The sequence below is a fragment of the Chiloscyllium punctatum genome, chromosome 16, assembly GCF_047496795.1.
Source record: "Chiloscyllium punctatum isolate Juve2018m chromosome 16, sChiPun1.3, whole genome shotgun sequence".
In the NCBI taxonomy this organism is placed as follows: Eukaryota; Metazoa; Chordata; class Chondrichthyes; order Orectolobiformes; family Hemiscylliidae; genus Chiloscyllium; species Chiloscyllium punctatum.
In genome coordinates, this window is record NC_092754.1 from 33,312,356 (window position 1) to 33,333,933 (window position 21,578).

Consider the following 21,578-nt stretch of genomic DNA (forward strand, 5'->3'; position numbering starts at 1 on the left):
TCTCCCCTTCCCCTGCCCACTTCCACTCCCTTCATCCCCTCCACCCCACCCTTCCACTTACCTCCCCCTTCCATTCCCACTCCAACTGCTCCACTTTCCCCCCACCCTTCTCCACTCCCCCTTCAACGCCCAATTTCTCCATTACCCCTTCCTCTCCACCACTCGCACACATTTCCCCCCACCACCCTACCCCTCCAGTCCCCCTTCCACTCTACACTTTCCCCTAACCCCCCACACCTCTCCTACCCCTCTTCACCTCCATTCCCCCATCGTCTCCTTCCTTCCCCACTCCCCCACCCCCATGTGCTATGTCACTGTAACCCTGTGAAGTGCATTAATCACTGCGATGGTTTATTCTGGTGGGGAGCTGTCATTCCTGAGACGAGGGGACGGAGGCCATTCAGCCCAACCAGAGAACCGAGCACTGAGGGGAAAACCTGCATTTATATAGCGCCTTTAAAAGAAATTCACGGATTTTGGGCGGCGCCAAGCTTTGCAGCCAATGAAATACATTTTAAAATAAACATGACAGTTCCTGCTGTGAAATAGCCGACTGTAAGGAGAAAGAGAGGGGCTCAGGAAATGTGAGTACAACAAACTGTGGAAACTCATTTGATGTGAAAATACATCAAGTAAAAGTGAGACCAGGCGATACCTGAATGTGGTTTATTTTGGGGAGTGAATATTAAAAACAAACAGAGACGTTGGGCCCGGGCCCGGGGGAGAGAGAGAGAGAGAGTGAGAGTGAAAGGAGCCATCGCTCTCCCTCCCTGAGGGCCCGCGGCACGGAGCAGCTCCCCCACCCCCCAGACCCAGACCCAGACCCGGGCCCGGGCCCAGCGGCAGCTCGCGGCGGGTAAGGAGCCGGGCCCCAGGCCCCAGACACAGCCTCCCCGGAGAGGGGAGGGCAGGAGGCCGGCCCTGAGCGGCCCGCGGGGGGGAACCGATGCTGGATCATATCAGTGTTTGTGTTACTGTTTGGAGGAGGGGGAGAGTACAACACACACACCCTTCCCCCCCCATCTTCTTCCCCCCCCCCATCTTCTTCCCCCCCCCATCTTCTCCCCCCCCCCCATCTTCTTCCCCCCCCCCATCTTCTTCCCCCCCCCCATCTTCCTTCCCCCCCCATCTTCCTTCCCCCCCCATCTTCTTCCCCCCCCCATCTTCTTCCCCCCCCCCATCTTCTTCCCCCCCCCATCTTCTTCCCCCCCCCATCTTCTTCCCCCCCCCCATCTTCTTCCCCCCCCCCATCTTCTTCCCCCCCCCCATCTTCTTCCCCCCCCCATCTTCTTCCCCCCCCCATCTTCTTCCCCCCCCCATCTTCTTCCCCCCCCATCTTCTTCCCCCCCATCTTCTTCCCCCCCCATCTTCTTCCCCCCCCCATCTTCTTCCCCCCCCCATCTTCTTCCCCCCCCCCATCTTCTTCCCCCCCCCCATCTTCTTCCCCCCCCATCTTCTTCCCCCCCCCATCTTCTTCCCCCCCCCATCTTCTTCCCCCCCCCATCTTCTTCCCCCCCCCATCTTCTTCCCCCCCCCCCATCGTCTTCCCCCCCCATCGTCTTCCCCCCCCATCGTCTTCCCCCCCCATCGTCTTCCCCCCCCCCCCATCGTCTTCCCCCCCCCCCCATCGTCTTCCCCCCCCATCGTCTTCCCCCCCCATCGTCTTCCCCCCCCCATCGTCTTCCCCCCCCCCATCGTCTTCCCCCCATCGTCTTCCCCCCATCGTCTTCCCCCCATCGTCTTCCCCCCATCGTCTTCCCCCCATCGTCTTCCCCCCATCGTCTTCCCCCCCATCTTCTTCCCCCCCATCTTCTTCCCCCCCCATCTTCTTCCCCCCCCATCTTCTTCCCCCCCCATCTTCTTCCCCCCCCATCTTCTCCCCCCCATCTTCTCCCCCCCCATCTTCTCCCCCCCCATCTTCTCCCCCCCCCATCTTCTCCCCCCCCCATCTTCTCCCCCCCCCATCTTCTCCCCCCCCCATCTTCTCCCCCCCCATCTTCTCCCCCCCCATCTTCTCCCCCCCCATCTTCTCCCCCCCATCTTCTCCCCCCCCATCTTCTCCCCCCCCCATCTTCTTCCCCCCCCATCTTCTTCCCCCCCCATCTTCTTCCCCCCCCCCATCTTCTTCCCCCCCCATCTTCTTCCCCCCCCCCATCTTCTTCCCCCCCCCATCTTCTTCCCCCCCCATCTTCTTCCCCCCCCCATCTTCTTCCCCCCCCCCATCTTCTTCCCCCCCCATCTTCTTCCCCCCCCCATCTTCTTCCCCCCCCATCTTCTTCCCCCCCCCCATCTTCTTCCCCCCCCCATCTTCTTCCCCCCCCCATCTTCTTCCCCCCCCCCATCTTCTTCCCCCCCCCATCTTCTTCCCCCCCCCATCTTCTTCCCCCCCCCATCTTCTTCCCCCCCCCATCTTCTTCCCCCCCCATCTTCTTCCCCCCCCCATCTTCTTCCCCCCCCCCATCTTCTTCCCCCCCCCATCTTCTTCCCCCCCCCCATCTTCTTCCCCCCCCCCATCTTCTTCCCCCCCCCCCATCTTCTTCCCCCCCCATCTTCTTCCCCCCGTCCCCATCCGCGTCTTTCTTCTCTCACCCCCCCCCTCATCCTACCCTCCCTCGTCCTACCCTCCCTTGTCCCCCCCCTTTCTCCCCCCCGCCTTTCTCCCCCCCCACCTTTCTCCCCCCCCCCGCCTTTCTCCCCCCCCCCGCCTTTCTCCCCCCCCCGCCTTTCTCCCCCCCCGCCTTTCTCCCCCCCCCGCCTTTCTCCCCCCCCCCGCCTTTCTCCCCCCCCCGCCTTTCTCCCCCCCCGCCTTTCTCCCCCCCCGCCTTTCTCCCCCCCCGCCTTTCTCCCCCCCCCGCCTTTCTCCCCCCCCCGCCTTTCTCCCCCCCCCCGCCTTTCTCCCCCCCCCGCCTTTCTCCCCCCCCGCCTTTCTCCCCCCCCCGCCTTTCTCCCCCCCCGCCTTTCTCCCCCCCCGCCTTTCTCCCCCCCCCGCCTTTCTCCCCCCCCCGCCTTTCTCCCCCCCCGCCTTTCTCCCCCCCCGCCTTTCTCCCCCCCCGCCTTTCTCCCCCCCCGCCTTTCTCCCCCCCCCGCCTTTCTCCCCCCCCCGCCTTTCTCCCCCCCCCGCCTTTCTCCCCCCCCCGCCTTTCTCCCCCCCCCGCCTTTCTCCCCCCCCGCCCCCGCCTTCCCCCCCCGCCCCCCCTCCTGCCTTTCTCCCCCCCGCCCCCCCTCCTGCCTTTCTCCCCCCCGCCCCCCCTCCTGCCTTTCTCCCCCCCGCCCCCCCTCCTGCCTTTCTCCCCCCCGCCCCCCCTCCTGCCTTTCTCCCCCCCGCCCCCCTCCTGCCTTCTCCCCCCCCCCGCCCCCCCTCCTGCCTTTCCCCCCCCCGCCCCCCCTCCTGCCTTTCCCCCCCCCTCCTGCCTTTCCCCCCCCCCCCCCCGCCTTCCCCCCCCCCCCCTCCTGCCTTTCTTCCCCCCCCCCCCTCCTGCCTTTCTTCCCCCCCCCCCCCCCCTTTTCCCAGTGGACAGTGGGATTGCACTTTGTATTCTTCTAAATATATGAATGACTGTTTCCTTCTTGTTTTATAAATACCAACAATCCAGTCCCAGTTGGAGCGCACTACTGATGCATCCTGGGAGCCCCATGGGTTTAATTAGAAAGGGAATATTTCCAGTGATGGCATTGAGAAGAGGGTACGCCATTGTCTATGATGGTACTCATAGTCATTGTCATAGAGATGTTCAGCACGGAAGCAGACCCTTCGGTCCAACTTGTCCATGCTGACCAGATATCATAACCCAATCTAGTCCCATTTGCAAGCACTTGTCCCATATCCCTCTAAACCCTTCTTATTCAGATATGAATCCCAGATGCTTGTTAAATGTTGTAATTATACCAGTCTCCACCACTTCCTTTGGCAGCTCATTCCATACACTTACCACATTCTGCGTGGAAAAAGTTGCCCCTTAGGTCTCTTTTGTATCTTTCCCATCTCACCCTAAACCTATGCCCTCTTGTTCTGGACTCCCCGACCCCAGGGAAAAGACTTTGTCTATTTTTCCTATCCATGACCCTCATGATTTTTATAAACCTGTATAAGGTTACACCTCAGCCTCAGACGTTCCAGGGAAAATAGCCCCAGCCTATTCAATCTCTCCTGATAGCTCAAACCCTCCAACCCTGGCAACATCTTTGTGAATCTTTTCTGAGCCCTTTCAAGTTTCACAACATTTTTCCTATAGGAAGGAGAGCAGAATTGCATGCAGTATTCCAAACGTGGCCTAACCAATGTCCTGTACAGCAACAACATGACCTCCCAATTCCTGAACTCAATACTCTGACCAATAAAGGAAATCATTCAAACTTGTGCTTTGTCGAGGGCACAGGCACAATGAGCGGGTGCAGGTTTCAGCGGTGGAACAGCGTTCCTTCAGGAGAGGAGAAAGGAAAAAGCAGAAGGATACCCATTTATTGAGACAATCAGCTATTTCTGTGTTGTTATCCTTTATCCTCCCTCGGCCCTCATTCCCTATTGACACACCTCACCCCAGTTACATCTAAAAAATCTGGCAGCTTTCACAGGTACCCTGTGATACTCTGTAATACCTTGCTCGTACCTCTTTTCCATTACCCTGTCTCAGGCTAAGCAGGAGTGTGTGGCAGCTAAATGTAGGGAAGATCAGATGTCCTGGTCTTGGATGCTGCAGTAAACTCTGTTTCCCTAGCATTCAGTTTCATTCCTATCCTGGGCGTCTGTCTCGAGGGTGAACCAGAATCTCTGCCAACATGTTTCCTGTCTAACTCTGAGATGGGCATCGCATGACGTGTCCCAGCCATCAGTAGGGCAGCTTAATACCATTTCGGTAAAATGGCCTCACCTCACCATATGCTGGTGCCATTATTAGCTCAAGACGCGACCATCCAAGAGCTCTTCTCGCTGGTCTCCCACCTTCCATCCTCAAGGAACTTGAACTCATCCAAAACTCTGCTGTCTGTATCCTAACTCACACCAAGTCTGGATCACTGCTCAGCCTTGTGTCCTTGACCACTGACTGCCTCCTTGTGCCTCAGTTTTAAAATTCTCATCCTTAAGAGTTTTAAATACCTCCATGACCTCCCTCCCTCTCCATATTAGTGACCTCTACAGGGTCTTCAACTTTCCAAGGTATCTGCTTCTTCCGTTCCAGCCTCTTGCACATGCCTGACTTTTATTGCTCCAACTTTGACCTTTTGCCTTCGGCTGTGTGGGCTGCAGCAGTTCAAGAATGCAGCTCACTGCTGCCACCTCCATTGGCAACTAGGGATGGGCAGAAAATGCCAGCCCAGCCAGTGATGTCCTCAGTCTATAAATGAATATAAAGAAAAAGCTCTGAAATCTCCTCCCTTAAACCTCCCATGGAACTCTTACAGTCTGGAACCAAGCCATTTGGCCTATTGGGTCCTTGCAATCCTCTGGGAAGCATCCCACCCTGACCCACCCTGAACCCCTTATTTCCCATGGCAACCCACCTAGCTAGCATTCACATCCCTGGACACTATGGGCAACTTAGCCTGGCCAATCCACCTAACCTTTGAACTGTGGGAGGAAACCAGAGCAAACCTTCGCAGACACAGGGAAAATGTGCAAACTCCATGTAGACAGTTGCCCAAGGAATCAAACCTGAGTCCCTGGAGCTGTGAGGCAACAGTGCTAACCACTGAGCCACCGTGCCTCTTCGTTTCCTCCTCCTTTAAGATGACCTACAGCACATCTGTGTTTGACTCCATGGTAAGACCAAAAGCCTTGGTCTCAGATACTGCAGTGAACTCCATTCCCTAGCGCTCACCTTCTCTACTGCCCTCGGCATCAGACTTGAGAGCGAACCATACCCTGTGTCACCATGTTTGCTGTCTGACCCTGAGATGGGCATTCGCTGACATCCCAGCCACAGTAGGGCAGCTTATTATCATCTTGGTAAGATGGCCTTGCCTCATGATGACTCTGATAGCTCCATATGCATTCAAACCTGTTTGGTACCGGGTCCCTGAAGCACCTTCTTAGGCTTTGCTATGTCATAAGGGCTATATAGGAAAGTTGTTGTATTTACTAAGCACCTTTCATGACCTCGACATAGACAGTAAATTTGTTTTAAATTGAAATTACTGTTGTAATGATAAAGAACAGCAGTAGATTTTATGCATGACAATCTCCCAAAAGCCAGTAATGACCAGATAATCTGTTGTTAGGTGTTGGCTAAGTGTTAAATGGTTGTGAACTTCCAGATCTTTTGAAATAGTGGAATGTTGTCATCTGCATCTACCCGAGAGCGCAGATGAATCAATTGTTCTTTAAAGCTCACTTGAAGGATGGTCACCTTTTGAGATTGTAGCATTCCTTTGGGTGCTGAACAGAAATGTCAGCCCAGCCTGTGTGGCCAAAGGGGCTTGAACCCAGAACCTGCTCACTCAGAGGTAACGGTGGGTGTAAACGAATATATTTGCAAAGTTTTAAGGTGTAAAGCAGGAGGTTTAGAGGGCATTTGAGGAAAAGGTTTGTTTTTTACACTCAGAGGATGGTACGAATCTGGAATGAGAGGGTAATTAAGGCAGGGAAATCTCTCAACCTTTTTAAAAGTACTGGGATGAGCACTTGAAATGACCAGAACATTCAAAGCTATGGGCTAAGTGCTGGAAAGTGGGATTTGTGTAGATAGGTCAGCGCAGATTTGATCAGCCAAAGGCTGTTTTCTGTGCATTTTGAACAAATCCTTTTCTAACCTCTGATATTTAGTTTACAGCTCAAAAAAGACATTCAACCTTGTGTCCTTTGGGGAACTATCCTTTGAAAGCATGGCCACTATTGGAGACATGCATGAGGATGTCCTGGTGGAAATCTTGTCCTATGTTCCCGCCAGGGAGTTGCTCATGTCGTGTCGCGTGGTCTGCAGGATGTGGAAAGACTTGGTGGATGCAATACACGTTTGGAAGGGAAAATGCATTCGGGAAGGATATGTCAAAAACAATGGGGAGATGTATATAAAGGATTGGCAAAAGTTTTATATCCTGCTAAGTACGAAGAAGAACTTGCTTAAAAACCCTTGTGCAGAAGGTAGGTCTTAAATTTCCTTTTGTTGCTAATGTTGCCCGCAAGAATGAATTGTTGCTGCATCCATTACCATAACCAACAATGGGGTCAGGCTACTACTGAATAGGAATCAATTATGAATCCAATACTGGGTTTGTGTCTGTAGAGAGGCAAGAAATGAAAAAGAAATCCCACAAATGTGGCTTGGGAAATACAATGATGCATCGTGATTTAAAATTGCTTGTTCATTAAATAAAAGCAAAATACTACAAATGCTTGAAATCCAAAACAAATGCAAAAAATGCTGGAGAAACTCAGCAGGTCTGGCAGTATCTGTGGAGTGGGAAACACAGTTAATGCTTAGAGTCTAAAGAGACTCGAATATTTTTTCTTCAGGCTGCATTGGAGGAGGTGGTTTATTTGAGTTCTGTGGTCATTGTCCCCCCTAAATTTCCATGTCTTGCTCCTATATAAATAATCATGGAAATGGCACTCTGTTTTTGCATTGCCTTTACTGGATAGATATCAGACCATTTAGATGATTGAATATATTTTTGAATTTAGAAGCAAGATGGATCTTTGTCCTCTGTTGTGACACTCTGATTTGGAAACTTATTTAATTGCTGTGTCTAATAATCTGTTGATTCCTCAGCACTGATCTTTTTCAATCCTGGTTTACATCACTTGCCGATATAGTGACTAGACAGTGTTAGCACTGGGTAGAGTTATGTTTGAGAGTGAGCTGTTCCATTATGTCTGGGTCTTGGTTGACTGCTCACTGTATGCTATCAATCAACCTAGTGGTTCCAGAAACTAAAACCAAACAATGAACCACAGGGCTGCAGTTATTTCAAAGTATCATGCGAAAGGTGGTTTTCCCACACGCGAACCGATGAATGTTATCTCTGAGACACAAACACAGTATCTGACTATAAATAGTTCAAATTCACGGCTTCAGTCCCTTCCTTTCATGGGATTCAGGATACAAGGCTTGCTTACTAGCAACATGAATGGATGGTATAAAGCAAGAAAGTGATTCTTGTACACTGCCTTGAACCAGAAAGCCTGTGAATATTTGAGTGACTCACAAAAGACATGTCTACCTTTGTCATGGCAGTTTAAGTGCTTGCAAGAAATAATTTGAGCCGAACAGAACTGTGATGGCAGGGGTATGGTGAGCCAATTTGCAGCAGTAGGCTTCCATGTGGCACACTGACCAAAGATCGCATTCATGACGAGTAAATTGCAAACACTGAAATTCCACAAAATAGGAAATATGGGGAGGATGATGATTTTGACTTTGGAAAAAAAGCAACACCTTAGCATTTCAAATCAAATCTACCACGTTAGATTCAAAGATGTCACCGAAAAACGCATCCTTCATGATGCGGATGCAGTCTGTCCAACCAACTCCCCTCCAAAGGACAACTATCTTGTCAACACTTGCCCGGTCACAGACACCATCAAACTTTATCCCTTCCACTGAGGAAAACTGCAGTCTTGGTCAATCTTTGGGAGATGTTGTCGAAGGATCTTGGGTGAATTGAAATGATAGATGATATGCTTGAGTGAATCAATTCATCTCTGTGGATATCAAGTTAAGACATTGTCTGCCACAAACATTGCGCACACAGTTGGTCACTAGAACAACCGTTTCAGATGACTATTCACTTCCTAGGATCTATGAAATTTGAGATTTCAAATAAACCTGTTGGACTATAACCTGGTGTCATGTGACTTCTGTCTTCACATCTAGATATGGCTAGATTGTCTTCATGAGTACAATAAAAATTTGCTCATTTGTGTAACACACTGGCTGCTCTGCTTCACAGTATTACTATCACAGACAGTGTGAATAATCGCGATAGTGATTTGTGATGTTTAAGACCATATTCGTAGGAAATCTGGTCACTCGAGGAGGTGAGGGCAATCAGCAGCACACTGTATCGCAGAAAGTAGGAGGCAGTACCTAAAATCGGAGTGGGGGTTGAGAGAACTTGATCCTGTACCACAGTTGTGTGCGATAAGCACACACCGTTTGACACCTATAATTGCATGTGTAGCAATGTTGTGCCATTTTACCAGAGTGACACCTACCACTATATCATTGAAATGAACAAAGTGATCAGTCGCGCCATCAGTAATATATTGAGGTACAACAAAGTTTGTTATTGCACTGAGTGTACACAGTTTCTATCAGTTCAACTATATCCCATACATGTACAATGTAAAATTCTGAATATGCTATTCTTGTGCTTTATCTGTGTGATGGAGCATCAATGCAAGTTCTTGCTGATTTTAATCTACTTTTTTATTTTCTTTTCCAACAGAAGGTTTTAATCATTGGACAATTGACTATAATGGTGGCGACCAATGGAAAATAGAAGCCTTACCAGGTGCCAAAGGAACTGCCTTTCCTGAAAATCATGTCAAAAATTATTTTGTGACATCGTATGGGTAAGACTTCTATTCCACAGTGACTATCGAGTACAACTCACTGTGAAAGCCACCTTAGCACTGCCACTCATTACCTTCCCTTGTCATGTGGACATACAGTTTCAGCATTTAGTCCATTACTTATGTTGATTTTGGAAACCTGAGTCAAACATCTTTTTATCCCTCCACCATTCTCAAGTTAGGATGAAATTTAATCATTGTCTGAGAAATGCTACAATATCTGGTTAGATGGCTTTTGTAATGTTTCCTAACTGGGGGAAAAAGAAAATCCCTGCATCTTGTATGACATCACTCTTCCAGGCGTAGTCTTTGAACCTGTACCTATTGCGCCCTCACTCCTGCCCTCTGTCCCTCAGTCTCCCCCCTTAGGTACATTGTCTCACTGATGTACTCACTCACACAAGTACTCCCATTTCATTAATTGTCTCTTCCTCTCAAAATTCTCCCTGGCCCTCTCCCTGGCCCTCTCCCTGGCGCGCTCTCTCTCTCTCTCTCTCTCTTTCTTTCTTTCTTTCTTTCGTTCTTTTCTCTCTCTCTCTCTTTTTCTCTCTCTCTCTTTCTCTCTCTCTCTCTTTCTCTCTCTCTCTCTTTCTCTCTCTCTCTCTTTCTCTCTCTCTCTCTCTCTCTTTCTCTCTCTCTTTCTCTCTCTCTTTCTCTCTCTCTTTCTCTCTCTCTTTCTCTCTCTCTTTCTCTCTCTCTCTCTTTCTCTCTCTCTTTCTCTCTCTCTTTCTCTCTCTCTTTCTCTCTCTCTCTCTTTCTCTCTCTCTTTCTCTCTCTCTTTCTTTCTCTCTCTCTCTTCTTTCTCTCTCTCTCTCTCTCTCTCTCTCTTTCTCTCTCTCTCTTTCTCTCTCTCTCTCTTTCTCTCTCTCTCTTTCTCTCTCTCTTTCTCTCTCTCTTTCTCTCTCTCTTTCTCTCTCTCTCTCTCTCTCTCTCTCTCTCTCTTCTCTTTTCTTTTTCTCTTTTCTTTCTCTCTTTCTCTCTTTCTCTCTTTCTCTTTTCTTTCTCTCTTTCTCTTTTCTTTCTCTCTTTCTCTTTTCTTTCTCTCTTTCTCTTTTCTTTCTCTCTTTCTCTCTTTCTCTCTCTCTTTCTCTCTTTCTCTTTTCTTTCTCTCTTTCTCTTTTCTTTCTCTCTTTCTCTTTTCTTTCTCTCTTTCTCTTTTCTTTCTCTCTTTCTCTTTCTTTCTCTCTTTCTCTTTTCTTTCTCTTTCTCTCTCTTTCTCTCTCTCTCTCGCGCGCGCATGCACCCACACGTACAAAGGCACTGACGCTTGCTCTCCTACACTCTTGTATGCAGTGGAAAATGATTGTGGTTGTATGTAGGTCAGTCATCTTCGCTCCACGACTTCATCAGCATAATGCCCTAGGCCTGAATGTTGGCTGCTTCCTCAATGACATTGTGTCATTCAAGACTGCTCAGATACTGAAGTAGTCCATGTCAAAATGCAATCTCCAGATTTGAGGTGACAAGTAATATTTGCGCTATACAAGGTCAGTCAAAGACCAGCTCCAACAAGAGAGAACCTAACTATTGCTCCTTGGCATTCACAGGGATTGCTGTCACTGGATCCCCAATTGTCAATGTTCTGCAGGTTACCATTGACCAGAAACTGACCTGGCCTAGCCCTGTAAATACAGTGACTGGAAGAACAGGTCAGAGGCAATGAGTAACTCTCCTACTGACTTCCCAAAGTCTGTCCAGCAACAAGACACTAGTCAGGAGTGTGATGGAATACTCCCCATTTGCCTGACACCATCCAGGACAAAGCAGGCTGCTTGATTGGCATCATATCCACAAGCACCCACTGCCTCCACCACCGATGCTCAGGGGCAGCAGTGTGTACCATTTACAAAATGAACTGCAGAAATTCACCAAGGCTTCTTAGAAAGGGGCGGCCCGGTGGCTCAGTGGTTAGTACTGCTGCCTCTCAGCACCAGGGTCCCAGGTTCGATTCCATCTCGGCCGACTATCTGTGTGGAGTTTGCATATTCTTCCTGTGTCTGCTTGGGTTTTGTCCGGGTGCTCCAGTTTACTCCCACAATCCAGAGATGTGCAGGTTGGGTGAATTGACCGTGCAAAATTGCCCATAGTGTTAGGTGCATTAGTCAGAGGGTAATGGGTTTGGGTGAGTTACTGTTTTGGAGGGTTGGTGTGGTTGCACTGAAGGGCCTGTTTCCACACTAGGGAATCTAATTTAATCTAAACCCATGGTCATTACTGTCTGGAAGGACACAAGCAACACTTACGTTGGGAACCGAGTTCCCCTCCAAGTCACTCTCAGTCCAGATTTGGAAATATATCACTATTCCTTCCCTGTTGCTAGGTCAAAAGCCTGAATTCCCTTCCAAATGTGCATTTTAAATGTACCTACACCCATTGGACTGCAGTTAATGAAGGCAGCTCAGCACCACTTCCTCAAGGCCAATGAATGGAATGGCAATTAGTGGTTCCCTATGCATTGATTCCCACATCCCTGCTGAATGAATTAACAGAAAGCACATACTTCCACGTACACTTACTCATCTTGCTTACCACTCGCTCGGCCTCTCCTATCTTCTGTCCTGCTCTCTCTGTCTCATTTTCTCTCTGTCTGCTCTGCCCGGCCTCTGTCCCTCTCTGCTGTGCCCCGCCCAGGCTATGTCCCTCTCAGACCCATCCAGCCCTGCCTCTGTCCCCCACTGCTGTGCCCAGCACTGCCACTGCTTCATCGCTTGTTTCTATCGCATTCGCTCGCTCACCATCTCTTTGTTGTCATCTCTTGCTCTCACCCTCGCTATTGCTCTATCGCTCGCACTCTCTATCCCCAAAAGCACATATCCTCTCCACCTTCACACCAAAGGCTTGTTCTCTACTGACTATTCATTCTCCACCCCGTCCCCTTTCCCACATTTCTCTATATTCCACTTCACAGCATTAGGCTACAATTTGGACCTCCATCCGTTTGGTATTGAATTAAAGAGAAAGTTCTCATCAGATTAAACCGTCTGTTGGTATTGTTTACTGCCGTGCTTGGTTGGTTTTGAGCTCCCTCATCCTGTTTGATGGTATGGTTGACCTAGCCATCGAGCTGAAGCATTTGTGAGGAAATGAGTAGCTTTTATGAAGAAAGGAAATGCAGATAATGTGTAACTGTAGCTTCTATTCAAGCCGCACAATCCTGGATGATTATTGGCTCGTTCAGGATTATGCTTTAGCCCATCAGACCAAGGTTCATTTGGGGTTTATCCATCCAGCTCTTGTGCAGCATTGCCTCACTCTGGGGCTGTAGCTCCCAACTGATTGGATGGAAAATCCACCCTTTGACATTTTTCTTTGACTGGGATCATCTTTACTTGACACCTCAATTTAGGATCATTGGAAAATGAGGAACTGTTGAAAATTTGTCAACCTCCAAGTTGTATCCTTCCCAAAAAAAAAACATGCTGTGGTCTAACATTAGATACTGGCATTTTTCAGGATTCAATGTCTTCCAGTCTGAAAAACAACCATTTACCACAACCCACTGTGTTGATGGAGAACTGGGGTGTCTTACCTGGCCTCATGACAAACATTTACTTCTCAAGGTTGATCTGATCATTAGCACCTTGCCTATCATTTTACTGCATTACAGTGGTGACCACATTGACTAAAATCACTTTGAAATGCCCTAGCGTTATGAAAGATACTATACAAATGGAAGTTATTTCTTTCCTGGTTCTAAAGAAAGTCTGTTTGTATCTCTCTCTGACAGCTTATGCCAGAAATCTCAGTTTATTGATCTAGTGGCAAATGGACTATGGGAAAATCTGCTCGATAAATATCAGCCTAAGATTGTAGTGAGTGATTGGTAAGTATTGAACCTTCCATCCCATAATACTTGATTGGTGTGAGAAAGTGACTGACACAGACAAAAATTAATGTCACATTTAAACAAAGAAACCAAAAGTGAGCTCGTGGCGGGGTGAAAATAATAAGCTTGCTTTCTGTTTCTGTATTAAGGGTCACATTTGGCATAATGTAGAGACTTAAAAACTAAATTGAATAAGTTTACAGATCATTAACATTAATAGTGAAGGACAGATAGTGAGTCATACAGCATGGAAACAGACCCTTTGATCCAACAATTCACGCCAAATATAATTCCAATTAAACTAGTCCTACCTGCCTGCGCCTGGCCCATATCCCTCAATACATTTCCTAATCATGTACACAGCCATATGTCTTTTAAACTTTGTAATTGCACCCACTTCCACCACTTCCCTTAGGAAATTCATTCCATACAGGAACCATCCTCTGTGTAAAAAAAAAAATGCCCCTATGTCTTTTTAAAATCTCTCTCCTCTGCCCCCCCCCCTCCCCCCCCCACCGTCTTGAAATCACTTGTCTTGGGGAAATGTCAGCTACCTTTTAACTCTATCTGTAACCCTCATTATTTTATAAACTTCTATCATCAACATATAAATGTGCTGAATGATTTCTTACAGTGGTGAATATTTTATGTAAACTTAGAGTGATTCTGGACACAACTATGCCTGAACTGCTTTGTCAGTGTATTCTCCTGAGCTAGTATTGGAATACCATCCTGCAGGTATGCAGCAAGGAAAGACTGTGGCTGTACGTATACATTGGAGGTGAAGCTACTCTCTAAAAATAAGACAGTTATCCAGACATACAAGTCGAAGGCGATTGACATCCCCCAGTGGAGTGATGCACAATGGAAGCAGGTACTCATTTTATAGGTGTTTCATTCCATTTTCTTTATCTAGCCTTCACTCATTGAATCATAGAGATGTACAGCATGGAAACAGGCCCTTCGGCCCAACAAGTCCACGCCGCCCCGCCGAAGCGCAACCCACCCAGACCCCTACATCTACCCCTTACCTAACACTACGGGCAATTTAGCATGGCCAATTCACTTGACCTGCACATCTTTGGACTGTGGGAAGAAACCGGAGCACCCGGAGGAAACCCACGCAGACACGGGGAGAATGTGCAAACTCCACACAGTCAGTCGCCTGAGGCGGGAATTGAACCTGGGTCTCTGGCGCCGTGAGGCAGCAGTGCTAACCACTGTGCCACCGTGCCGCCCACAAAAAAAATGTTTTACTCTTAATTTTCTATCCCAACCCAATCTAGTCCAACCTGCTAGCACCCAGCCAATATCCCTCCAAAACCTTCCTATTCATATACCCATCCAAATGCCTTTTAAATGTTGCAATTATACTAGCCTCCACCACTTCCTCTGGCAGCTCATTCCATACACATACCACCCTCTGTGTGAAAGAGTTGCCCCTTAGGTCTCTCTTATATCTTTCCCCTCTCACCCTAAACCTATGCCCTCTAGTTCTGGACTCCCCGACCCCAGGGAAAAGACTTTGCCTCTTTACCCTATCTATGCCCCTCATAATTTTTGTAAACCTCTATAAAGTCACCCCTCAGCCTCTGACGCTCCAGGGAAAACAGCCCCAGCCTGTTCAGCCTCTCCTTATAGCTCAAATCCTCCAACCCTGGCAACATCCTTGTAAATCTTTTCTGAACCCTTTCAAGTTTCACAACATCTTTCCGATAGGAAGGAGACCAGAATTGCACACAATATTCCACCAGTGGCCTAACCAATGTCCTGTACAGCTGCAACATGACCTCCCAACTCCTGTACTCAATACTCTGACCAATAAAGCAAAGCATACCAAACGCCTTCTTCACTATCCTATCTACCTGTGACTCCACTTTCAAGGAGCTATGAACCTGCACTCTAAGGTCTCTTTCTTCAGCAAACTCCCTAGGAACTTACCATTAAGTGTATAAGTCCTGCTAAGATTTGATTTCCCAAAATGCAACACCTCGCAGTTACCTGAATTAAACTCCACTTGCCACTTCTCAGCCCATTGACCCATCTGGTCCAGATCCTGTTGTAATCTGAGGTAGCCCTCTTCGCTGTCCACTATACCTCCAATTTTGGTGTCATCTGCAAACTTACTAACTGTACCTCTTATGCTCGCATTCAAATAATTTATGTAAAAGTAATTTACAAAAAGTAGAGGACCCACCACCGATCCTTGTGGCACTTGACTGGTCACAGGCCTCCAGTTTGAAAAACATCCCTCCACCACCACCCTCTGTCTTCTACCTTTGAGCCAGTTCTGTATTCAAATAGCTAGTTCTCCCTGTATTCCATGAGATCTAACCTTGCTAATCAGTCTCCCATGGGGAACCTTGTCGAATGCCTTACTGAAGTCCATATAGATCACAGCTACTGCTCTGCCCTCATCAATCTTCTTTGTTACTTCTTCAAAAAACTCAGTCAAGTTTGTGAGACATGATTTCCCACACACACAGCCACGTGGACTATCCTTAATCAGTCCTTGCCTTTCCAAATACATGTACATCCTGTCAATCAGGATTCCCTCCAATAACTTGCCCACCACCGAGGTCAGGCTCACCGGTCTATAGTTCCCTGGCTTGTCCTTACTACCCTTCTTAAACAGTGGCACCATGTTAGCTAACCTCCAGTCTTCTGGCACCTCACCTGTGACTATCGATGATACAAATATCTCAGCAAGAGGCCCGGCAATCACTTCTCTAGCTTCCCACAGAGTTCACGGGTACACCTGATCAGGTCCTGGGGATCATTCATCTTTACAGCTTCTATAATCAGTTGACCTTTTTTACTGTGTAAGTACAGGTATTGTTTCTGCACGGTTGTCAAACAGTGATGGTGTCCAAAAACAGCTTCTACCTTCCAGTCTCCTATTTCCCCTGTTCTTCCTCAACTCCCTCTCTCACTCTCTCACTCCCCCTTCCCCCTTCCCCCTTTTCCCTTCTCCATGTTCCCTCAGAGTTTTCCTTACTGTGATTCTCTGTTATCAATGTAGGCCAGCTAGTTGACTGTAAAAGGTGTTTCTGATTGGTTCCTTACATTCTCTATTGTCTATATGTACTTTCAGGAGACTGGTATCGAAACCTGTGTGACGATATTTTGTCTGCTATGAGTTTGAGGTATATTTTGCCTCAGGTTGTTTTTTATGAAGAGTGGTTGAGACAGAGGTACCAAACATTTTGCTCCAGGCCAATAGACTAAACAGTTTGCGAGGCCTTTGTTTTTTTTATTATTAAGTTGGAACAATAGCTTAGATTTCGTACAGTATGGAAACAGACCCTTTGGCCCAAAGAGTAACCCACCCAGACCCATTCCCCTCCCTTATTTTTACCCCTGACTAATGCACCTAACACTGTGGGCAATTTAGCATGGCCAATTCACCTAACCTGCACATCAGTGGATTGTGGGAGGAAACAGGAGCATTGGATGAAACCCACACAGACACTCAGAGAATGTGCAAACTCCACACAGACATTCGCCCAAGGCTGGTGTCAAACCCAGGTCCCTGAGTCTGTGAGGCAGCAGAGCTAACCACTGAGCCATCGTGCTGTTCCATGGATGCAGCCTGAATGGGTGGAGTCAGGCTCCCACAGAACCAGGGTTTTAGTTTAACTTTCAACAGTTGCTGGGGTCTTGAAGCTGGGTGTGGAAGTTGTTATTCCTCTGTTACAACTAAAAGCTGGAGCTTTCTCTGCTGCGAGACAATCTATTTTACTGAATTTGCCTTTGCAAAAGGTGTGTTTGTGGGATGCTACTATATTGGAGGCCAGTTGCTGTTTAGTAGTTAAATAGTCTGTTATGCTGTTAACTTTTCCAATAGAGTAGAGATAGACCAGTTCTTCTGGGTAAAGAAGGGAATCATTCTTTCACATGCTGTTATAACTGATGATACTTCTTGCTTTACAGTTGATCCACGTTTTCGAGGATTATGGTCCTGGTGTTCGTTTTGTTTGGTTTTCACACCACGGGCAGGACACACAGTACTGGGCAGGATGGTATGGAGTACGAGTCACCAACAGCAGTGTTATCATAGGACCATGAATATGCTGCGACTGGACTCCAACAAGAAGAAGAAAACCAAATATTTTCTCAAAATATGAAGGAGAAGTAAAATGCCACAGATGCTGGAAATCTGATAACTGTCTGGAAAGACCAGAAAAAGTCGGAAGATACTCAGCAAATGTGGCATCTTCTGCAGAGAGAATAACAATTAACATTTCAGGACAGTTCTGATGCAAGATTTTAATGTCAATTGTGGTTCTCTCTCTCTCTCTTTCTCTCTCTATAGATGCTGCTAGATATGGTGAATGTTTTTGAGCACTTGTAAATTTATCAAAGAGAATTGTCAAAGGTTTGGTTAATTCCGATTTATTTTTGCACCTTTGATATGAGAATATCGTTGATTTCACTTTATTTTTTCATCGACTGCTGGGGGAAACTGTCTGATGGTTATTTTCTGCAGCATGTTGAAATAACATACTGTGAGATGTCAAAAATGGCATTGACATGTTTGTTGCTAATATTTAAACTGTTGACCCCAGAGGTTCAAGAACCTAGCTTCACTTGCACTGAAAAAGGTATCTGGTTGAAAGAAGACATGAGAGAAAAATTGTCAATGGAAGTTGACCCTTTCCAGATTGAAGGGGAAGTGCCTCATGTTAATCTTATTCACGTTGTTGTCTCCATTTGTCATAATGTGTTGGTTTGTGAGTGATTTGCATTGGGTGGTTTTCCAGTTTGGACAGATAGTGGAGTCTCTCTAGGACCCTGAGAGCTCCGTTCCTGTTAAAGGAGCTGGCAGGTTGAATCACTCAAACCAGGATCCTTCATTGGACAAGGAAACCATTTCTCAGAGTACATGTGACGACTTTTAGAATTTTAAAAAAACTTTTCACTAATACTGGCTGCGTATTTTGAAGAAATAATCCTTTTCCGTTTATCGGCATTGAGGTAATTTAAAGCCAAGTTACTGTTGATCTGTGGGATTGACGTTGAGGTGTTTTAATGTTAATGATGAGGTCAGCACTGCACTGTCCCTTTGCACCCCTCCCCAGTGTCTCATTTTAATAAACATGCTAATGTGTCTTAAACTCTGGCTGGAGGAATCTACTGAAATATTGCAGCACAACAGAAGTCCAAATAATTCTTTCACTTCGCTATTAAATTAATGAGTGACCCAGTGTTTGTGTGGAATCCATTGTATTTTTGATTAAATAGTTTCTGATGGGAGTGTGCGTCATTTAACACATCTATCCCAGGCTTCCTTGAAGTAGGCCCCCTCTTGTCTGTTTGGCTCAATTTTGTTTATGATGCATACACCTTGTGTACAAAACAGTGAACTCGCCTCAGTTTCCACACAACATACCATTGAAATATCTCAGCTCACTGCTCTGCATGGGGGCATTTTGGAGGAAATAGCACATTGACTTCCTGTCTCTCCTTCCCCCATCCTCCTCTGACCACAGGAAAAGGAAAACCTTTTCCAACCATGTTTTATTCATGCAGAAAGTTTCACTTCTTTCATTTTGTCACATATTTTTAGTGTTTGGTTTCTCAGTTCTATTTGTAATGAAAGGTGCTTTGGCTCTGTTTGCTGCTGTTTGAACGCTTACGTCCACCATTTTATTGCCACTAACAGAAATGGAATGGTGGGCAGAGTGTATAAAAGTTGCTACAATGCATAAGACAGAGATATCAGGTAGTGCAACTTCAACCTGTGAATATAATATGCTTGAGATGAACCTGCTTTAGCTGAACTGCGTTTGTTCATGACACATTCCAGATTAACAAATAAAACATTGTTATTTTGTGAAAGATCTAGAAGTGCTTGTTTTCATTTGTGAAATACACATTTACCTTGTTCTGTGATTGATGGGCTGGAGCCAAAAATTTGCAAAGGTTCTGGTCAACTGAAATAGAAACAAATTCTGCTTGAAGCAGACAACAGGCTTGTTTCTATTTAAAGAAACAAACATCAACTGTTAAGAGGTGACTGTGAACTTGTCTGTCTTATCATACACACAGGATTCCCACCATGCTGTCAACTGGGGAGGCTGACCTGAATTAGTTTTTTAGCTGTTCAAGGGCACTGAAATAAATTTGCAAAATTATCTTATTTTCATAATATGAGTAGCTTAAAATCTACATCTAAACTTCAATGACCAAGGTGAAAGAGAGCCTTTGCACTGATGAGGTCTCACTGTCTGTAAGGATGTGCTTTAGGCAATGCTGATAACCACCAAAATATCATCATAGCTTGACCAAGATAAACCAATGCTTCTCTTTCCTTCTGATTACAATGTAAATGGGGAATGTCTGTATTTTGTCTCTGCTTGAACCCAATTGATTTGTGTAATTGCCTTGTGTAAGCTGTTGTTGCAGAGACTATATGCAATAAAGTGTTTGTTAAATACTCAAAACTAGTTTGAGTTTTTGTGAGTAGGTTAGATTAATAAAGTAACTAAATGAGGTGGGTTCACAAGAGTAACCGTGTCTTAAGGGGGATTATTAACAAATTTAGTCATTCTGTTTCTCATTTAGTCAGTTCTTTTCTTTCCCAGTTTTAAATTCTGTCCCCTGTCATTTCTGACTTCTTACGAGAATGTCACTGTTCTGATCTGTAAGTTGGATGCAGGAGAGAGATTTAGAATGCTTTAATGCACATTCAAAGGAGTTTTGGTTTAGTGACTGAATGCAGTGAGATTATAAATGAGTTTGGGAATATTTCTCCGTATAGGAAGTCCTCACTTAAAGGTTGCTGGTTCTCAGAGGAGTTTCAATGTTGAAATAGTAACTGGGTTCCGTGGGATTTTTCCTATCAAAAATCCATATTTTTTTTAAAGATTAGATTCCCTTACAGTATGGAAGCAAGCCCTTTGGCCCAACAAGTCCACACTGACCCTCCGAAGAGTAACCCACCCAAACTCATTGCCCTACCCTATATTTACCCCTGACTAATGCACTTAACACTGCGGTCAATTTAGAATGGCTAATTGATGATTGTGGGAGGAAACCGGAGCACCCGCAGGAAACCCATGTAGACATAGGGCGAATGTGCAAACTCAACACAGACAGTTCCCCCGCCCAAGGTGGGACTTGAACATGGTTCCCACGTGCCTGGAGGCAGCAGTGCTAACCACTGAGCCACCAGTTTAATTTCAATATTTGATATTACTAACTTCCTCCATTGGTAAACAAAATCATTTTAAAAATGAAATAAGTTTAAAAGTATGACAGAAAAATGTAACTTGCTACAAGTATCCCATTGTTGTTTCCCAACCTCCTTCCTGGCCTTCTTTCCGGATCCTTCTGGGTGTTACAGATCTTCCCACTCCTCAACCCTTGTTAATTCAGGGCTCTCCCCATTCTCCAAGTTGTGAACTCTCTCTGTTGCTTGATCTCTCTGTCTCTGCTTTGCTTTCTTGGACTTGCGTTCCCATTCAAGAACCAGATCCAATCTGAACCTGGAGTGTTACCGGTGGTGGGAATCCTGATGGTGCAGAATTGCTGGGGATTTTGCAATTACTTTTTAAAAATATGTTCCTGCTTGTAGCTTTCCTTTTCTGAGTACTCAGGAGGACTGGGGGAGAAAGGGCAGCGAGGAAAGATGTAGAAAAGATTTACAAGAATGTTACCCTAGTAATCATAGAGATGTGCAGCACTGAAACAGACCCTTCAGTCCAACTTGACCAGATATCCCAACCCAATCTAATCCCACCTGCCAGCACCCAGCCCATATCCCTTCTTAGGGGGAGAGGCTGGATAGGCTGGGACTATTTTCCCTGGAGCTTTGGAGGCTGAGGGGTGAACCGATGGAGGTTTATAAAATCATGAGGGACATGGATTGGGTGAACAGAGAAGGTCTTTTCTCCAGATAGGGGAGTTCAAAACTAGAGGGCACAGGTTTAAGGTGAGATGGGAAAGAGTTATAAGGGACCTAGAGGCAACTTTTTCACGCAGATGGTGGTGAGTGGATGCAATGGGCTGCCAGAGAAAGTGATGGAGGCTGGTACAATACAATATTTAAAAGGCACCTGGAAGGGCACATGAATAGGAAGGGTGTAGAGGGATATGCGCCAAATGTTGGCAAATGGGACTAGATTAATTTAAAATATCTGGTCTGTGTGGACAAGTTGGACTGATGAGGGCAGAGCTGTAGATGTGATCTATATGGACTTCAGTAAAGCGTTTGACAAGGTTCCCCATGGCAGACTG

At 46.7% G+C, this 21,578-nt stretch overlaps 1 protein-coding gene across 2 annotated transcripts; it reads left to right on the plus strand.

Moving 5' to 3' along the window:
* Positions 1 to 371: 371 nt before the first annotated feature.
* On the plus strand, positions 372 to 19,178 carry LOC140487144 (F-box only protein 6-like). Of its 2 annotated transcripts, none has more exons than XM_072586706.1 (6): positions 372 to 584; positions 6,761 to 7,078; positions 9,385 to 9,511; positions 13,239 to 13,334; positions 14,076 to 14,211; positions 17,271 to 19,178. In XM_072586706.1, the coding sequence occupies exons 2-6, from the start codon at positions 6,820 to 6,822 to the stop codon at positions 17,403 to 17,405; spliced, it is 753 nt and encodes a 250-aa protein (XP_072442807.1). In that variant the 5' UTR covers positions 372 to 584; positions 6,761 to 6,819; the 3' UTR covers positions 17,406 to 19,178. The 2 variants fall into 2 exon arrangements, with proteins under 2 accessions (XP_072442807.1, XP_072442808.1); XM_072586707.1 differs by lacking the exon at positions 372 to 584 and adding an exon at positions 643 to 856.
* The last annotated feature ends 2,400 nt before the right edge of the window (positions 19,179 to 21,578 follow it).